The sequence below is a fragment of the Polypterus senegalus genome, chromosome 4 (genome assembly GCF_016835505.1).
Source record: "Polypterus senegalus isolate Bchr_013 chromosome 4, ASM1683550v1, whole genome shotgun sequence".
Classification (NCBI taxonomy): domain Eukaryota; kingdom Metazoa; phylum Chordata; class Cladistia; order Polypteriformes; family Polypteridae; genus Polypterus; species Polypterus senegalus.
This window is the reverse complement of record NC_053157.1, coordinates 29,116,286-29,135,421: the sequence shown is the minus strand read 5'-3', so window position 1 is coordinate 29,135,421 and position 19,136 is coordinate 29,116,286. Positions and strand designations below refer to the sequence as shown.

Below are 19,136 nucleotides of genomic sequence, written 5' to 3'. Positions count from 1 at the left end.
GCACCAGGCATGTATTTATTAGAAAAAGTAATCATTCCTGGGCACAGAAGTGGAACTGCTTAGGTGGGAAGGAGGACTCAGTGGTCCCCAATGCAAGTGAGTGGCAGTGAAGGGTTCCTAAAGAGAGAATGTGGATCTTTGATGCGTATTATGGATGGCCATTAACCCATTAGTGGGTATTTGGGGCTCAGTCATGCAGGGACACCTGGGACCACCAAAAGGAGTTCTACCACCAATATTTTGAAAGGTCACTCCTGACTCCAGATGTATGCTCAGAAATTACTACTGTGTGGTATTTAAAGCTTGTCCTTAGTCCAGTGGTTCATTGGGTGTTGTGTCAGGAGGTCAGTGCAGGCAGTCACAAATCTAATGGGTAGAAGAAAGCCACAGAGTTGGAGAGAAAGGATGTGAAAAAAATACATTATATATATATATATATATATATATATATATATATATATATATATATATATATATATATATAGTAGTAACTCCTTGGGGCAGATTGGAAAGGAAAACCCATCTTAGATAGGAGGTCAGAGGATTCTTATCTTTGCTTCTCGTATTTTATGTTTTAGTAATTTAGTAATTTCCCCTATTTAATTCTTGGCTCTTATTTCTTGCTATAAAAACTTTATTTGATACTTTGGCCTGCTTTGCGTTTTTCTGCAGTAACCTCCTTAGTGTTACGTTTATCTCCGAAAAACAAGACAAAAACTTAGAATTTTTTCAATATGTAAAAAATATGTTATTATGTGCAATAGAAACATGTAAATTCTAAAACGTCAACATAAATACAGTAGGAATATTATGTCAAATGTCCATTGCTGTATTGAAAAAGATTTTGTACATGTCCGTTGTGTGATATGCTGTGAAGTAGTCACCAATGCATAGCCTGATGTTACAGGCTGGACCGTAGAAGTGTGTTTCTGCTGTTTGTACATGAGAGGGTAGAATGTCAGGGCCTAAACTGCATGATAACATGGCCCTTATGTTATTGTAGGCTACCACAGCATAAGGTTTATCAGCTTCCACATGTTCCCAGGCATGAAAATTGACGGTTGCTAATATCTTTCTTGTCCCTCGACTTGATCGCAGTCATTTATCATTTTTTGCCATACAACTGCTTACACCATGGTGAAGCTTAGTGAGACTGAATTCACCACACAATATCATAGCGGTTCAGTCATACAATGTCACATGCATCAGTTTTACTATCTGTGTCAACATCTGATGGCCACCTCACTTTGTCATCACTATCGCTTGATTGAAGTAATGGTTCAGTTTATTCTAAAACTGACTTGACGACTTCCAGTTCACACACCATTATGTTTTGTTTGAAGGCTCCATCACACTAAATATTGATGAGTCACCCTAGAGTGGCAAAACGTATAGAAATAGTCATGATTCTTTTGTAACACAATGTTATTACATCCACTAGAGGGCAGCAAAACCCTGCCTTAAGAGTTATTTATGCGTTACACCATAAAGCAGCTCTTTAAACGTCACCCCAATTTAGGACCAGGGTTTGGGGGAGGGGGATAACCATAACAACATAGACTTCTGAGCCCAAGTCACGTTCGGGGTTAATGTCAGGGAGGTTAAGGGCCTGCTATTATAGTGCCCACTCTCATCAGTAAAGGCAGAGGAGGTTAGGAGCATGCGCTTATACAGCACCTTGCTGCACCCACCACAGGACAAACCAACTCAGGATCCCAGATAATGACCTGAGTGCAGCCATACAATGGGTGACACGTGAGCACCACACTAGTTCAGGTGGAATGGAACAGTGTGAGGTTTTTATGGCGGTTGGATTGCCAATTCTGCTGCCAACCCCCATGTTTTTCCCTGCAGGTTGGAGGGCCTACATGCATGGCTGGATGCAAATTAACATCATACCCAGGATGGGATCCACAAAGGGCACGTTAATGATCAGACTATTTTATGTGTATATGTGAAAGAATATGTAAAAATAAAACTAGTTATATTTAGAATGTATTTTAATTTTCCTGTTCAATCTAAAGAGTAGTATCATATCAAAACATTAATTAATAAAAATGCATAAGTAATGTAAAAATGTATCAGAACTTCTGCAATAATTTAAATATCACACTGCTAAAGGTCACAATGTCTTCTTTCTGACCCTACAACTATATTTAAATCAGTTCTACAAACTGAACATAATTTATACCATTTTTCAGTTTTGATCATTGTAACCACATCACAGGCATGTTTGCTTACCCAGTGGGAATGGGATGGCACAAGGGAGAAAATGTTGGCACCAGGCATGTATTTATTAGGAGAAGTAATTATTCCTGGGCACAGAAGTGGAACTGCTTAGATGGGATGGAGGTCGGTGGTCCGCGATGCAAGTGAGTGGCAGTGAAGGGTTCCTAAAGAGAGAATGTGGATCTTTGATGCGTATTATGGATGGCCATTAACCCAGCATGCTTGACCAGCACACGGGGTGCAGACCTTCTATGAGCTACTTGCTCTTAATTGTTCTGCTTTATATTCAGACTGAATTTTCACTGACCATCATGCCTTAGTATTGGACTATATGTGTCCATATCAGGTTTTACCGATTAAACATGCATAATGTGAAAAGCAAAAAGAGACCCTCGCCATAAACCGTTTCTGCACACAGAGCCACAATTTGAGTCAAAGTTTCAAATCTCTACTGCAGAAAACATTCAGAATAAAAAGTATCATTTTCTTAAAACATTTTTCGGAGTGCTTTTATCTAAGGTGATGTTGCATGAAAATAAGATTTTAGGGTCACAGAGCAGACTTTATCATCTGTTATTCTTCTCTGTCATCGAATCAAATGATATTTCTTATTTATTCTGATATAAATCATTCTTGAAGACCCAGAGTCATATTTTTCTGGCTGTTTGCTTCTTCTCAGCTCCTATATTTCAGAAAGGTCTGTCATTTATCATTTTGCATTTCTCATCAACTTTAGCATGTGTTTAAGCTGGAGCAAGAAGAGTACATGAAAGAGCAGATTCCTTGGACTCTCATTGATTTCTATGACAACCAGCCATGTATTGACCTGATTGAAGCAAAGCTAGGAATTCTGGACTTGCTGGATGAAGAGTGTAAAGTGAGTAACATGATGCCATGTTGATGGCTGTTTGTCTTTAAAACTAAAACTCAAAATACTTTAATCCCCATAAGTCTGTTTAATCCTCTCTACAATGAAATACGGTATAATTTAATGAATTTCAGTTGTATATGTCTTTGGGATGGTGGCACACTTGCACTGTTGCTTTGCTTTAAGGAGAACAAGGTTCACATCCTGGGGGTTCCCTACATGGAGACAGCATGTTCTCCTTAAGTCCATATGGGTTTCCTCCCACAGTCCAAAACGAGACAGTTGAGGTGGATTGGTGATGCGAAATTTGGCCCCTGATGTGTAAGTACACCTGCTATAGACTGGCGCCCCGTACAGGAACTGTTCCTGCCTTGTGTCCGATGCTTGCTGGGATAGACTCCAGCTTCTCCATGACCCTGCTCTGGATAAATGGGTGTGGAAGATGGATGGATGCCTTTGGGGAATATTTTGTTCCTGTTGTCGTTTGTGCATTTAATTTGAGGCTGTAGTTTCTTGATTCAAGTTGAAAGTGATGGGGCTGATTTTTGGACAGTACAGTAAAAAAAAGTTTTGTTGCTATTGGGGAAAAATAACGGTAATAAAAATTAACAGGAAGGGTTATAAGCATGCATTCTCAATACTTTATGCAATAATGTGTTGTTTTGTTGGAGGAAAATGTATCTACTAAAGAGAGAAACATATATACTGTAAATGCTGTATCTATCTGTCCGTCTGCTCATTATATAGTACCCTCTCTGTATGTCTGACTGTCTGTCTGTTACATAGTATCCTTTGAGGTCTGTCTTTGTCTGCTTATTAACTCATCAATTTCCTCTAATTAAACCAGGTGCCGAAAGGAACTGACCAAAACTGGGCACAGAAACTGTACGACCGACATTCTAACAGCCAGCACTTCCAGAAGCCTAGGATGTCAAACACGTCATTCATCATTGTTCACTTTGCTGATAAGGTATTCAGTGATTGATCTAGCCAACTGACATTCTAATGCTGCAAATTCTAATAATTAAATGTAAGAAATGCATGGGGATTTACTGCACATGTTTACTACTGGTTAGTTATCTGCATACCAACTCGTATTCTCCTTTGTAATTACAGTAGGTGGGAATATAATCTAATATGTCAAAACAAATCTAAGGTGTCCAGCCCATGAATTTTCTCTACATAAAATTGAAATTTACAGTACGATATGTGGTTATCTTTGCAGAGCAACATCAACTCGAATGATTTTTATTTTAATGCCTTCTTTTATTTTACAATACTAATAAATGTGCAGTTTGATTTAGATGGAGGGATTCATTTTGAATTATTGTCTCTGCAGACGCCCATCTTGACACACAGAGACTTCACTCCATGAATGGTGAGATTGTTTAACGGGATGCCTAAAACACGGAGTCAGACTTTTGCCCAGGTCACAATACTATCCTCATGTTGCGTGTATTCAGGGAAAATAAATCGTATACAGCTACACTTTCCATTTCTTACATGTACATCGCTTTTCCTTGAATATGTTTGTCAGGCATTGATGTGGCTTCTTCACTCAACGTCTTGGAGATGCTCACTGCTGCTGTCACTTGGGAAAGAAGTTAGAAGTTAGTCTGAGCTACGCACATCAACCACATTCTATTTGCCTTCAGGTGGGCGAGCCCCCGAGGGGACATTGTATCATTTTTTTTATTGGGATTTTTAGATAGTTTCAACTGCACAGTAACTGAAAATGAGATCCATATCTATACATAATTTCTGATGCATATTAGTTCTGTTTTGTAGTTGCACTTATAGGAGTATACTTTCAGCTTGGTCTTAAACACAAAGAAGGAGGTCGGTGTTCTTGCAGTTCGTCAAGGATACATTATCACTGAAAGGCATTTAAAACGTATATCGAAGTCTAAAGGTCTATTTCATTGTAAGGTCTATAGGAACATTGAGGAAATTACTGTGTTTATACAGCAACAATTGCAAAGCTCAGGTCAGCTTCATGGCTACTGATGGATGCGCACAAAATGTCAAAAAATGGTTTGCATGTGAAGAAGGAAGATGTTTGTCTGATACTGAAGTCTCCTATTTCCATTTTTCCTAAGTGAAACTATGAATCAGAACGATTATGAATCAGAAATTATGGATAGGTATGGAGCCCCTTTTCAGTTACTGTGCGGTTGAAAGTATCAGGAGCGCACTTGAAAGTATCTGGTGCCCAGAAAAAAAAATATACAATTTCCCCTCAGGGGCTCTTTAGATCCTCAATTAATCTGATTTGAATTCATATCCAAATGGCAACCAAACAACCCACCACCGTTTCATATTTTGTTTCATTTTACAGTTTTCAGCCTATTCCAAAATGTGTAGTTTACCAGTAGGTCACAATTTGTTGGTATTGCCATTTCATAAACATTAAAAAATATATATTTCCCTACACATACTAAAAGTATATACACCAATGAAATACTATGATGGGACCATAACTTCAACTGCAAAGTGTCAAAGATTTCATAAAATGGTGTTTGTTCTACTGCTGGTGATGCTGTATTGACACACTGATAAGAAGTTCACTCTACTCTGTATACTCTGTTCATAATACTATCAGTACATGTTTTCGGTACTCCTGAACACAAGCAGAGTAGTTCTGAGGTGATGTCATTGTGTATGTGTGTGTGGTGGTCACGATGTGACTCATTGGACATTGTAACTCAAAAAATGAGTCACTCCATTCACATGAAACTTGGCACAGTTTTTGGCATTATATAATAGTAGAAGCTTATTCATTTTGAGCAAAATCCCTGCAGTATTTTTTTCTCTACAGAGATATAGTAACTGCATATACCCAATATACTGTATATACCATATATACTCACGTATAAGTCGGGTCTTGAAACCCGAAAAATCGATCATAAAATCAGACCCCGATTTATACGCACGTTCAAAAATTCTATGCTTAATTTTTTTTTTTACATGTTTTTGCCTCCTCCAATCTAACATCAGTTTCTCAGGTGCATCGGATTTTGTTGCAGTAGTCGCAGTTGCCAATTTCTTTTGCTACTTCAACGACTTTTAATTTAAAACCAGCTTCATATTGTCTTCAGATCGAACACTCCATTGTAGATAAGGGATGCTCCTATGATAAAGATGTATGAGGGCGTGAGACACAAAAAACACAAAATAGTGCAAACGTCACTTTGGGATAGTTTGGGTGTTACTGTGTGGTCACGTAGGCACAATAGAGAGAGAGAAGAGATTAGGAGCACCCGCTGATACAGCGCATTGCTGCACCCACATACAAAAAAAGGCAGTGTGCTCCGTGGCTACTCTCTCAGGTGGGCGTTAGCATATCCTGAGCTCTTGGACCAATAGCGTGAGTTTTCTGCATTCAACCTACATGACCAACATTATAAAATACTAGAAATTATACATTAAAATCAACTCCCGACTTATACGCAGCAGAACTTATCAGTGAGTATATACGGTAGGTACTGTAATGGGAAACGAAATGAGGTAGAGAATAAAGTGTTAGGGACCTACAAGTAGCCCATTTAATTGAAATAAAATATTAGGGAAAAGAAAAGGAAACTGTCAGTCCAGTTATCGCAGACACTATACAATTCTTCATGCCTCTTCTGCTCAGGCTTCTAGAGACAGAGCTCCCTGCTCTTCTTTCTCTGTTCGTATATGAATGCCAACTTCTGGCAATACAGTTCTTTAAGTAGCCCGCTTAGGTGGGAGAGTTGGGTTCTGGAAGTGATGTTGGTGGGTGTCTTCCTCTGGGCTGTGGGTGAAAGGCGTGAAGCTGTTAGCACTCTCATTTCACCCAGCGCTGGTGCCCGTGTCCTGACCTCCATAATGCCTCGCTGATGCTCTGTTTGCTCATGAGCAACAATAGGAAAATCATTCTGACACAGTCAAAACTCCTACTTCAAATTTTCAACAAATTTACATCCTTTAGGCATCCCTGAACATGATTTGACTGCTTTTGGAATGATGTCTCTGAGTGTGTGTTTGTCTGTCTGTTTATATGCATTGTGTTTTGTGCAATATGAGTTGTGGTTAATGTTTTTGTGAGCTTAGATTTTTCTGTGCTTCCATTTTTCCTTAAATTATCTGGAAACGCCCATTAATTTCTTGTCAGTCAGTCTGTCAGTAGGGACATGAAGCTTTATGGACTGTGCCAGCTGTGCTACCTGTCTAAGTGGGTTGAAAACTAGGTAACCATGCAATGCATTTGTCCCTGTTATATGTCATCTGGTCTGAGGTGTGTGTTAATGTTTTTGTGCACCACCTGTTGGAATGACAAATGCATTTTAATTTTAAAGATGTTTGTGCTGTGCCATCTTTTGGAATGACAGAGACATAGCAATTGGATGGAAACACAGATTCACAGACACTAATTCTTTTATTAAGGTGGACATGCAGGTGTTCTATAGAAGGAACTTGAGATGGACTCAAAATTTCTGTTTCTAGTTTTCAACAGATTTATACGTTTTAGGCATTTGTAAACATGATTTGACCACAGGAATGTCTCTATGTGTGTACAGAGTGTGTGTGATAGGATACAATAACTCAAAAATGAATCCCTCAGTCCAGATGACACTAAGAACAGTTATTAGCATTTTAAAATACCAGGAGCATATTGATCTTGAGATAAATTGCTCCAGTAGAATTATAATTATAGGGTTAAAAAAAATTGCATCTTTCTGGACATTTGTGCCCAAATTACAGTGTAATAGGGGAAATTAAAAATACACTTTTTCAATAAATTGTTCTTCCATTTCCTTTGTAAATGAAAGTATTGGGCTGAAATATTTTACTGCTAAAGTTAAAGCTTTATAGAAGAACAGTTATCTGCTGGACATATTACATTTTTATATAATTTTAATGTTATACATTTGTAAAATTACTGTATCCTGTTTTCCTACGTTTAGTAAATCTTCATGTCAAACTAGTACAATGTAAAGCGGCCCTTTTACTCTGTGATGTTTTGGAGAATCTTGAATTTTCCTTTGGTAGTCATGAGAAGAGGTGCACCATGTGCCACACCAAGTCAGCTCAGAATTAAGTGGAAGAACATGAAATATCACTGAACCCTTTGTTTTAGTGGCGGTGATATTCAAGCAGTCTCATCAGAGCATCAAGCAGGCCCAATTGGCCAGAGTGCAGTATACTCCAGTCGATGGTGGCCACTTTGGGGCTCTAAGGTCTTGTTCACACGGGCGTTAAAATCGAGCGTGTTTTTTGCGTTCGTAGCGTCTGGTGAGCGGATCAAGCGCCAGTGTTTTCTACGTAGGAGTCAATGAGAGTGTTCACACGGGCTTTGGTGACGTCGTTTGTCCGCTGCGCGTTTTTACGGCATCAAAAAAACGTTGCATGCAGCTTTTTCTTGGCGTTCAAAACCCAATGAACGCAAGGAAACCGCTTCTAGTTCGTTTTCTGCGCGTTTATTTTACGCTTCGGAGGAGCGGGGGGGCATTTCAGTGCATAAGCGCACACTCGACTACTGTTTCCTTACCTCAAAGTGACAAGTAGTCTCTCTTCGGGGCTAACACCAAGTTGCATATTGGTTGATCGGCGCGCAATGTGGCATTGCACCAGCTGCAGCAGACAATCAAAAGTGGAAACCGACATCTGACAGTAATTAAAAAACTTGCGCGGAAATTTTCGCATTTCTTCATAAAGCACAAAAACTTCCTTTAACCTGACGTTGTGCAGTCAGAGGATGAACCCAGTAGCGGCGGCGATTTTTTCTCTCCCTACGCCGTATTACGAGTATTTTAAAACAAGAAGATTAATATCTAACATAGCAAAATGGTCCATATTGAAAGGAGGCACCTCAAATAAAATGACAAGGGCTTTCATATCCAGTTCCCGACACTGCCTCCACAGGTTAACACACAAACTACAATCTGGGCTGCAGGCTGGCGTTAGACAGAGACAAACGAACGCCGGTGTAGAAGTCAATCGATCGCCACCACAAAATGCAACATAAACGTCTAGGACGTTCAGAGCAAGTTCGTTTATCCAAAAACTTAACGCCCATGTGAACAAGGCCTAAGTTTGGAGTTTTGATGTTGTTTTACTCCCACATCATTAGCTTTATTCTAGAATGAAATGATTGCATGTCCTGTTATTATTGATGCCCTGTCAGTTTATTGCTGCCTGGCAGATTTGCTTTAACCAAAATGAGATTACCTTCACAACCTCAGTTTTGTCTTACAGTAGACAGGTTGAACGACTCCCTTGTGAGGCTCCTGACCACACATTGCCTGTAAACATATCAGATTGAAAGGGTGTTTAAACACATAGAAGCCTTTACAGAACTAAAGCCCTGCTTAGAAATGTGTATACTGGGGCTCAGCCTCTCACTTAGCTATTTGAGCAGTCAGAGGAAGAAAATCCTCGCATCTCTTTACTTTGGAGTTTTTCACCCTTGACTAAACATGCCAGTCTCATGATCTGAATGCTTAGCTTCAAAAAACACTGTCATGAAATTAACTTTTACCCTTTTGAAAATATCACTTCAATTGGCAGTGAAGTGGAAAAGGTGAGTAGAAATGCATCTGACCTTCAGTTTGGTTATCTGGAATTTGTGTGGAGTGTTGAGGATTGTTCTCTTGCTTCCTCGTTTTCAAATCCTATTGCATCCTGATCCTCCTGAGGCATTTGGTGAAAATGCTCTGACTTATGTGTGTAGATTTCTGTTCAGTGTGTGCTGTATTCAGGGCCTATACAAATTATTGTTCACTCCCTTACAAGTTTTCAATAGTATTGTTATACAGCCTTGAATCACAGTGGGTTTAATTTGGCTCTTTTTTGATATTGACAATAAAGAGTCTTTTTCTGTTAATCAAAATAAAAACAGACCTCTGCAAAGTGGTCTATATTAATTACAAATATGAAACTTTAAATAATTGATCATATTAGTATTGAGTATTACACAACTAAATCACCACTGGTTTTAGAAGTCACAAAATGAATTCAAATTCAGTTCTTCTTGCTGGGAGGATTATATCTCCCAGATGCCGTGTGAATGCCTTGGGACTCTACAGTATGGCTGGGGAAAAGGGCGCATGGGATGTATGGAAAATGAATTCAGTGGAGGTCATCTGCCTGGGGTTTCAATTGATTGTAGTAGAAATGCTCTGAATCTGGAAGGTTGAGCTTCTGGTGAGTCAGTATGGCAGGCTACCCTACACAATAAAGACAAGAGAAGCACTCCAAACAACTCCATGCAGAGGTGACTGAAAACACAAATCAGAGAAGATGGAAATTAGAAAATATTCAAGTCACTGAATCCCCAATTAAATAAAGCATTTAGACACAGAAAGAGCGTGGCAAAGATGTACATCTGCTGGAGCAAGCCATCCACAAAAACTGAGGGATCATGCAAGAAGACGACTAATGAGGGAGGTCACCCTGGAACTCTGAAGGAGTTCGAAGCTGCAGGTGCTGAGAATAGTGAGACTTGACCAGTTACAGCTTTATGGGAGAATAGCAGCGAGCAAGACTTCTTTTTGGCTGCTCCTGTTAGGGGTTGCCACAGCGGATCATCTTCTTCTATATCTTCCTGTCCTCTACATCTTGCTCTGTTACACCCATCACCTTCATGTCCTCTCTCACCACATCCATAAACCTTCTCTTAGACCTTCCTCTTTTTCTCTTGCCTGGCAGCTCTATTCTTAGCATCCTTCTCCCAATATACTCAGCATCTCTCCTCTGCACATGTCCAAACCAACGCAATATCACCTCTGTGACTTTGTCTCCCAACCGTCCAACTTGATCTGACCCTCTAATGTATTCATTTCTAATTCTGTATATCCCTATCACATCCAATGCAAACCTTAGCATCTTTAACTCTGCCACCTCCAGCTCTGTCTCCTGCTTTCTGGTCAGTGCCACCGTCTCCAACCCATATAACAAATATGGTCTAACTACCATCCTATAGACCTTCCCTGTCACTCTTGAGCAAGACACTGTTTAAAAAAACACACTGAGAATTTGCCAGAAGGTTCTATGGCCTAAAAAGACCAAAATTGAGGTTTTTGACCATCAGACGTAAATGCCACATTTGGCATAAGCCAGATACTGTTTATTGTCATAAACACACCATCCTCACTGTGAAGCATCATGATGGTAGCATCAACATCATATTATGGGGATGCTCCTCTACAGCAGGCCTGATGCAGTCTGCAAAATACCTTTGCCTTCAGAGATTTCTTTTCCAGCAAAACTGTGAATAAAGGCATAGCACAGGAATGGCTTGAAAACAACAATGTTAATGTCGTGGAGTGGCCGAGTCAAAGCCAAAATCTGAGAATTTATGGCAAAATTTGAAAAAGCTTGTTCACTCATGAGGGTTGTGCAAAGAAAATTGGGGGAAATGGCAGAGTCAAAATGTGCAAAGCTGAATAGAGTAAGAGAGACCTGAGCACACGGACTGAAGGCTGTCATGGCTGCTAAAGGTGCATTTATTAAATGCTGACATGAGGAGGTGAATACTTATGAGATTAATTATTTTGGGTTTTATATCTTCTTATACAGGGAGTGCAGAATTATTAGGCAAGTTGTATTTTTGAGGATTAATTTTAATATGGAACAAACACAGTGCTATCAGTCAATCCAAAATGTTAATAAACCTGAAACCTGAATGTTTCACAACGGAAATGTGAGTGTGAACATCATCAGGGGAATACATATGTGCGCACAATTATTAGGCAACTATTAGTGTGCAGATTTATTATGCAACTAAAGGAAAAATGAAAATTTTCCCATCTCACTTGTTTATTTTCATCTGTTATAGTGAGAATAATAAACAAACACCTCAAAATTTACAAATAAATAGAGGTGTAATGTTTTTCTCCCCGTAAATCTAGCATTTAAGAAGTGCCCACAAGTTCTCGATAGGGTTTAGGTCAGATGAGGAAGGGGGGGCATGTCATTATTCCTTCATCTTTAAGGCCTTTACTGGCTGGCCACGCAGTGAGAACTTCGATGCAAGTGATGGAGCATTGGCCTGCATAAAAATCATGGTCTTTTCCTGTATCACTGTTTGAAGAAAGTGTCTTGAAAAACTGGCAGTAGGTTTGGGAGTTGATTTTGAGTTCATCTTCAATGCAAAAAGGTCCAACTAGCTCATCTTTAAAAATACCAGCTCATACCAGTACCCCACCTCCACGTTGGAGTGGAGCTCTGTGCCCATTACTGATCCACAGGTCCATCCATCTGGTCCATCAAGAGTCACTCTCATCTCATCGGTCCATAAAACCTTTGAAAAAAATCTGTCTTCAGATATTTCTTGGCCCAGTTTTGACGTTTCAACTTATGTTTCTTGTTCAGTGGTGGTTGGGTTTCAGCCCTCCTTACCTTGGCCATGTCTTTGAGCACTGAACACCTTGTACTTCTGGGCACTCCAGGTAGGTTGCAGCTCTGGAATATGAAAGTACTGGAGGATAATGGGTTCCTGGTAGCTTCACGTTTGATTCTTCTCAAATCTTTGGCAGCTAATTTGCGTCTTTTGTTCTCAACACGTTTCTTGCGACCCTGTTGACTATTTGCAACAAAATGTTTGATGGTTCTGTGATCACACACCAATATCTTGGCAATTCCAAAAGTGCTGCATCCCTCTGAAAGACTTTTTACAATTTTTGACTTTTCAGAGTCAGTTAAATCTCTTTTTTGGCCCATTTTGCCAGAGGAAAACTAGCTGCCTAATAATTCTGCATACCTTGATATAGGGTGTTGATCTCCTTAGGCCACACCCTCCCTCATTACACAAATACACATCACCTGACGTGCTTAAATCCAATAAGCATTCAAGTTAATACAGCTTGGAGTTGGAATATACACATAAAAAATGATGATATGGTCAAAATACTCACTTGCCTAATAATTGTGCACACAGTGTATAATACGCTACCGTGGCTGTCCATTTGTCTGTCTTGGATTTTAAATCACCTGTAGCTTGAAAACTGTTTGACCTATTAACCTGAAATCTGGTATACATATACTACGTGACCTCCAAGGTCAAAGGTCAACCCAGGAAGGTCAAGGACAAAAATCAAATAACCTGTAGCCTGAAATTTGGTACACATATACTATGCTGCAACTTGACCTACTAACCTGAAATTTAGTATCCATATATGGTCAACGAAGGTCAAGGGTCAACAGAGTATGGTCAAATCAAGTGTATTCACTGCATGTTATCATGTAGCCACTTAGCAGACATGTGTTTTATTTAACTTTGACATTAAAGAGTCTTTTTCTGTTCTTCCGTGTCAAAAAAGCCAAATTAAATCCATTGTGATTCAGTAATGTATAATGATAAAATGTGAAAACTTTTTATAGGCACTATATGTTTACTTCATGTGCGATGGATTAACATCATTTCAGTCTTGTCCTCAAAGCTGCCATGATGGGCTCCAGTCTCTGCAAACTTGAATTGGATTAAGCAAGTTCAGTCAATGTGGGCGGCACGGTGGCGCAGTGGTAGCGCTGCTGCCTCGCAGTTAGGAGACCCGGGTTCGCTTCCCGGGTCCTCCCTGCGTGGAGTTTGCATGTTCTCCCCGTGTCTGCGTGGGTTTCCTCCGGGCACTCCAGTTTCCTCCCACAATCCAAAGACATGCAGGTTAGGTGGATTGGCGATTCTAAATTGGCCCTAGTGTGTGCTTGGTGTGTGTGTGGGTGTGTTTGTGTGTGTCCTGTGGTGGGTTGGCACCCTGCCCGGGATTGGTTCCTGCCTTGTGCCCTGTGTTAGCTGGGATTGGCTCCAGCAGACCACCGTGACCCTGTATTTGGATTCAGCGGGTTGGAAAATGGATGGATGGAAGTTCAGTCAATGGATGGATTAATGGAGGTTTTCTTTATGTTCACTTGAACTTCTTTTCTTATAGTCTGCATAATAAATCACCACTGGAGGCATTGTGAAGTTTACTGCTCTCTTGTTTCTTTAAATTTTTGGCTTCATCCTGTGCTTGAAAATGACCACTGTTTTTTTTTTTAATTTGCAAACGAACTTTGAACTTTTAACATTTTACTTTCCCAATGAGATTTAAGAACAGCCTAAAAGCACTTAACACTTAAAAAGGCTGCAGTTTTTCTTTTACAATCTATAAAAGTGATTGTGTGGTTTTTTTTCAGTGAAAAATATATATTATTCTTTCTTAATATGTTCCAGTTTATCCAAGAAAGCAAAGAATTAATTTGCAAGTTGATTTCCTATTTATCTATCCATAATGAAACCCTCCTAATACTGTCTTGACAGGAACCAACCTTGGTCAGGATGCCAGCTCAGCCACACCGACACTTATTCACACAGAGTCACGTTGATGTTGATAGTGACCTAACGAGGATGTCTTTAGGAAGTAACAAGAAAACGGGAGTCCCTGGTTTGAGGGCTTTATGCTTTTTGGAAGGCGCTCAGCTCTGATTGCTTTCTGTAAAATATTTCCTGTGATATCTACTCCGTTTCAAATTTGACTGCATTAGGCTGGCTGAAGATTCCAGCTGTGTGTAAAAATGTCAGGTTTGAATACACATTGGAAAGTCTAAAAATCGAGAGTACACTTTATGAGAAGGATTTAGGAGTCATAGTGGACTTGACACTATCAACTTCCAGACAGTGTTCAGAAGCCATTGAGAAGGATAACAGAATGTCAGGTTATATAGCGCCCTGATAGTGTGAAGTACAAGTTCAAGGAGGTTCTGCTCAAGCTTTATAACACACTGGTGAGGCCTCATTTGGAGTACTGTGTGCAGTTTTGGTCTCCAGGTCACAAAATGGACATAGTAGTGCTAGAAAAGGTCCAGAGACGCGCAACTAGGCTGATTCCAGGGCTGCAGGGGATGAATTTTGAAGAAAGATTAAAAGAGCTGAGCCTTTACAGTTTAAACCTAAAAGTCAAGATGAGACATGATTGAAATGTCTAAAATTATGAAGAGAATTAGTCCAGTGGATTGAGACTGTTCAAGAACAGGGGGAAACAGTTGAAAACTTGTTAAGGGTAAATTTCACATAAATATTTGGAAGTTTATCTATACCCAGAGCACCACAGACACTTAGAATAAGTGACCACATAATATGGTAGACAGAAGGACTTTAGGGACTTTCAAAACTCGACTCAATGGTTTTTTTGAACAATTAAGTTTTGGCCTTGATCTCGTTGAGATTGTTCTAATGTTCTAATGCCACCTTTCAAAACTCCTGTGATTTAATTGAGTTAATTTTGCTGAACCGTAAAGTATACTTTGAAAAGTACATAACTGTTGTTTTGCTCTAAAGACTATGTCATTCTTCTGTTGAGTTATTTTTTTAAACCTTCGTGACCCTTTGCAGGATCCCAACAGTATCAGTTACAAAGTGCATGAAACAACCTCAGATGGCACGCCAGTCCATCTCAGGATACAAGGGGAGAACACACAAAATGTCTGAGCTAGAAAACAAGTCCACACCCCAAGAGCCGTAAGCCTTCAGTGGACCATCACAACACACAACAGTCGCCTCCTTTAAGAATTAAATCAAACACTTTTATTGCTGTTTTTTTCTTCTTTTTTTTGGTACATGACAACAACTGAGAATATCTCTTTCTGAGAATATGGCTTTGGTTAAATATGTATGCAGGATGTGAAAAGCTGACAACCTATGAATTTTTCAGGTGTGTTTTTTATTTTTGAACATCTCTTATTTCTTTCTCACGGCTCGGAGTACAGCTTCCAGACCTACTTTTAAAACTTCTCTTACCTTAATAGTCACTACTGTTTGCTGGAAGTTATTTGTTCACTAGACTTAATATTTTTATGAAAGTATCCACTGTAAGATAGAAAACAGAGACTGATAAAGTTTTGAGGCACACATAGTTAAACTCCATATAATTGAAATTAAATGAAACACGTTTTTACAAACAGTGTTGGGGGAAAAAAAAAAATCATTTCAGATGCAAGTCTAAATCTTGACTGCAAAAGATGTCAGATCTGCTGTTTTTAAGGACTTTAGACAGGAAGAGGCGGGTCCAGGTGGACGCCCACCACACATCATTGGTGTTAAAGCCATCAATCTGCTGGTCTGTAGAGGGAGGAAGAGAAGTGGTGTTAGTAAACAGTGCCACCCTGTGGAGCAAAATAAAATTACCAGAACTCTTAAGCTGTCCCTAGTGCTCACATGCATGACACCAGACTTCTGTTTTTTAAGTTAGCTTTTTTCAGTATAGTATTGCAGGGAGCCAGTGCCTATTCTAGGCATCATTAAATGTAACGCAGCAACCAACATCTGACAGAAAGGAAACCATCACAGGGTACACTTAATCGTACTTTGCCGGTTTAGAATCTTCAGTTAAAGTAGCATGTATGTATAAATCAGAACGCTCCATTGACTCAAAAAAAAGCATTGACAAAATTTCAGACAATTGTATGTTACACTTAAAACTGGTATTATATTTAAAAATTTGACACCCAGTCTGAAGTATAAAGGTTAGGTTCACATTTTACTAATGGAGCTGGAGAGTGTTGATGTGTTGCATGTTGGTTGGACATTCGAATAAGAGTTGTACTACACTGTGTATATGTGACACTTAACTTGAACTTGAAATGCAAAGTTCACTTAAATAACAATAAGTTTTCAGTTCACCATGACACTGTAATGTTAAAAATAGTGTATAGAAGATAGTGAGGTTAGGAGCGTGTGCTGATAAAGCGCATTGCCGCACCCACCACATGACAAACCATCTCAGGATCCCAGATTAGGACTCGAGTGCAGCCATGCAACGGCTGAAACCTCAGCACCACACAAGTTCAGATGGAATGGAACAGTGTAACATTTTTTATGGTGGCAGGAGTGCCAATTCTGCCACCAACCCCCAGGTTTTTCCCTACAGGTTGGAGGGCCCACATGCTGGGCTGGATGCAGATTAGTGTCATATCCAGGATGGAGCAATTGCAGGTTAAGGGCCTTGCTCAAGGGCCCAACAGAGTAGAGTCACTTTTGGCGTTTACGGGATTTGAACCGACAGCCTTCTGATCAGTGCAGATCCCTAGCCTCCGAGCCACCACTCCGCCTAAGAAGACAGGTGGATGGATAATTCTCTAAAGGCAGGTTGCCCTGACAAAACAAGTAAGCTGAAGAATGATTGTGTATAACGTACAATGCGAACATCTGAGAAGCATTCCTTCAATCAGGCTTTTATGGTAGAGTGGCTAGTCAGAAGCCACCCTTGAGTAAAAAGCAAATGATGGCATTTAAAGGACTCTGACAGCATGAGAAAAACGATTCTCTGGTCTGATGAGACAAAAACTGAACACTTTTTGGCAGCACTCCAAGTGCCATGTCTGGAGAAAACCAGGCACTGCACATCACCTGCCTAATACCATCCCTAAATGTGAAACAGGGTGTTGGCAGCATCAAGCTATGGGGGTGCTTCACAGTGGCAATGACAGGAAGACTGATTAGAACTGAGGGAAAGATGAATCCAAATACAGAAAGGTCCTTATAGAAAACCTGCTAGAGAGTGCAACTGACCTCAGACTGGGGTAGTAGTTCACCTTTCAGGATGTCAATGGCCTGAAGCATACAGCCAAGACAATGTTAGTTTGGCTTCAGGACACATGCCTCACTGACCTTATAGAATACAACCAAGACAACACAGGAGTGGTTATGGGACAAGTCTGACTATCATTGAGTGGCCCAGCCAAGTCCCCAACTTAAATCTCGTAGAACATCTGTGGAGAGACCTGAAGATGGCCGTTTACAGACATGTCCCATTCCATCTAACGGGGATTAAGAGGGTCTGCCCAAATCTAGGTGTGCACAACTTGTAGATACTTATCCAAGCAGACTCAAAGCTGTAATAACTACCAAAGGGGCTTCAACAAAATACCAAATTAAGGGTTTGAATGCTTATACAGTACTATACGAATGAGAGAGTTCAGTTTTTAATTTTTAATGAATTTGTAAACCTTTTTGAAAACATGTTTTCACTTTGTTATTATATGTTATTGAATATATAATGATTAGTAAAAATGGCAAATTTATCCATTTAAAATTACTCAATACACAATAAAATGTACAGAAAGTCGGGAGAGTCTGAATACATATGGAGGAATATTTCGGACAAAATGAAATAAATAAATAAATGCGTAAATAAATAAAAGTACTGTGAAATGCGAGCATAAATAAATAAATGTGTCATGAAATGAGAGCCTTAATAAATAAATATGTCATGAAATGAGAGCATAAATAAATAAATGTGTCACGAAATATATTTTTCGTTGCTTATTTATTTATTTCATTTTGTCCGTAACATTCCTGCAAACCGTCATGAAATACGGCTTGAAATAAAACTGTCACTTTCACTCGTCAAAGTTGAGAGGGTGGGCTCTAACACGCCCTCTAGTTACTGATTGGTGAATCGATATACGAAGATATTACGTATTTCAGAGAGAGAATTGAAGATTTATCGGAAGAAATTACAATGTTGGCGGCCCTTTTAGACTCCGGTATAGATTAAACTGTTTTTGAAATTATCGAAGAACAGGTGGAACGGACTCGACTACACTCCAGTTCAGGTGACGCAGTTCCCTGCTCTGGCCGTCCATCCTTTGACATTCCAGCTGAGTCAATAGAACACCTTCTGTTATGCGGTTTAAAAGTACGACAGATTGCAGATCTATATGGTGTATCGGAGAAGACGATCACAAGGCGAATGAGCCAGTTTGATATACGGTAGGCTGCAACGGCTGTATTAGTGCAGGTACTTTGACATGGAATGCCCAAAGCAGCTCCAACTAATATTTTGAACTGAACAACTTTACCACTGATCAGAGCTGTACAGTTGTTTGAAAAAGTAGCTGCGAATATGCAACTGACTTTATACTCTTAAAACAAGGGCCAAATACACAGCTCTAAAAGGGCCGCCAACATTGTCATTTCTTCCGATAAATCTTCAATTCTCTCTCTGAAATACGTAATATCTTCGGCAGAATCCATTTAATCAGCAGTAGTAAGCATTTTTCTAATTAATTCTTGTGCTATCGATTCACCAATCAGTAA

General features: G+C 39.6%; 1 protein-coding gene across 2 annotated transcripts in view; it reads left to right on the top strand.

Moving 5' to 3' along the window:
- The window catches only part of myo5b (myosin VB), a 537,981-nt gene that overhangs the window by 366,119 nt on the left and 152,726 nt on the right, over positions 1 to 19,136 (top strand). For both annotated transcript variants that reach the window (XM_039750391.1, XM_039750392.1), the window contains exons 12-13: positions 2,966 to 3,106; positions 3,945 to 4,067. In XM_039750391.1, coding sequence (XP_039606325.1) covers positions 2,966 to 3,106; positions 3,945 to 4,067 — 264 coding nt within the window. The remainder of the gene's footprint in view (positions 1 to 2,965; positions 3,107 to 3,944; positions 4,068 to 19,136) is intronic.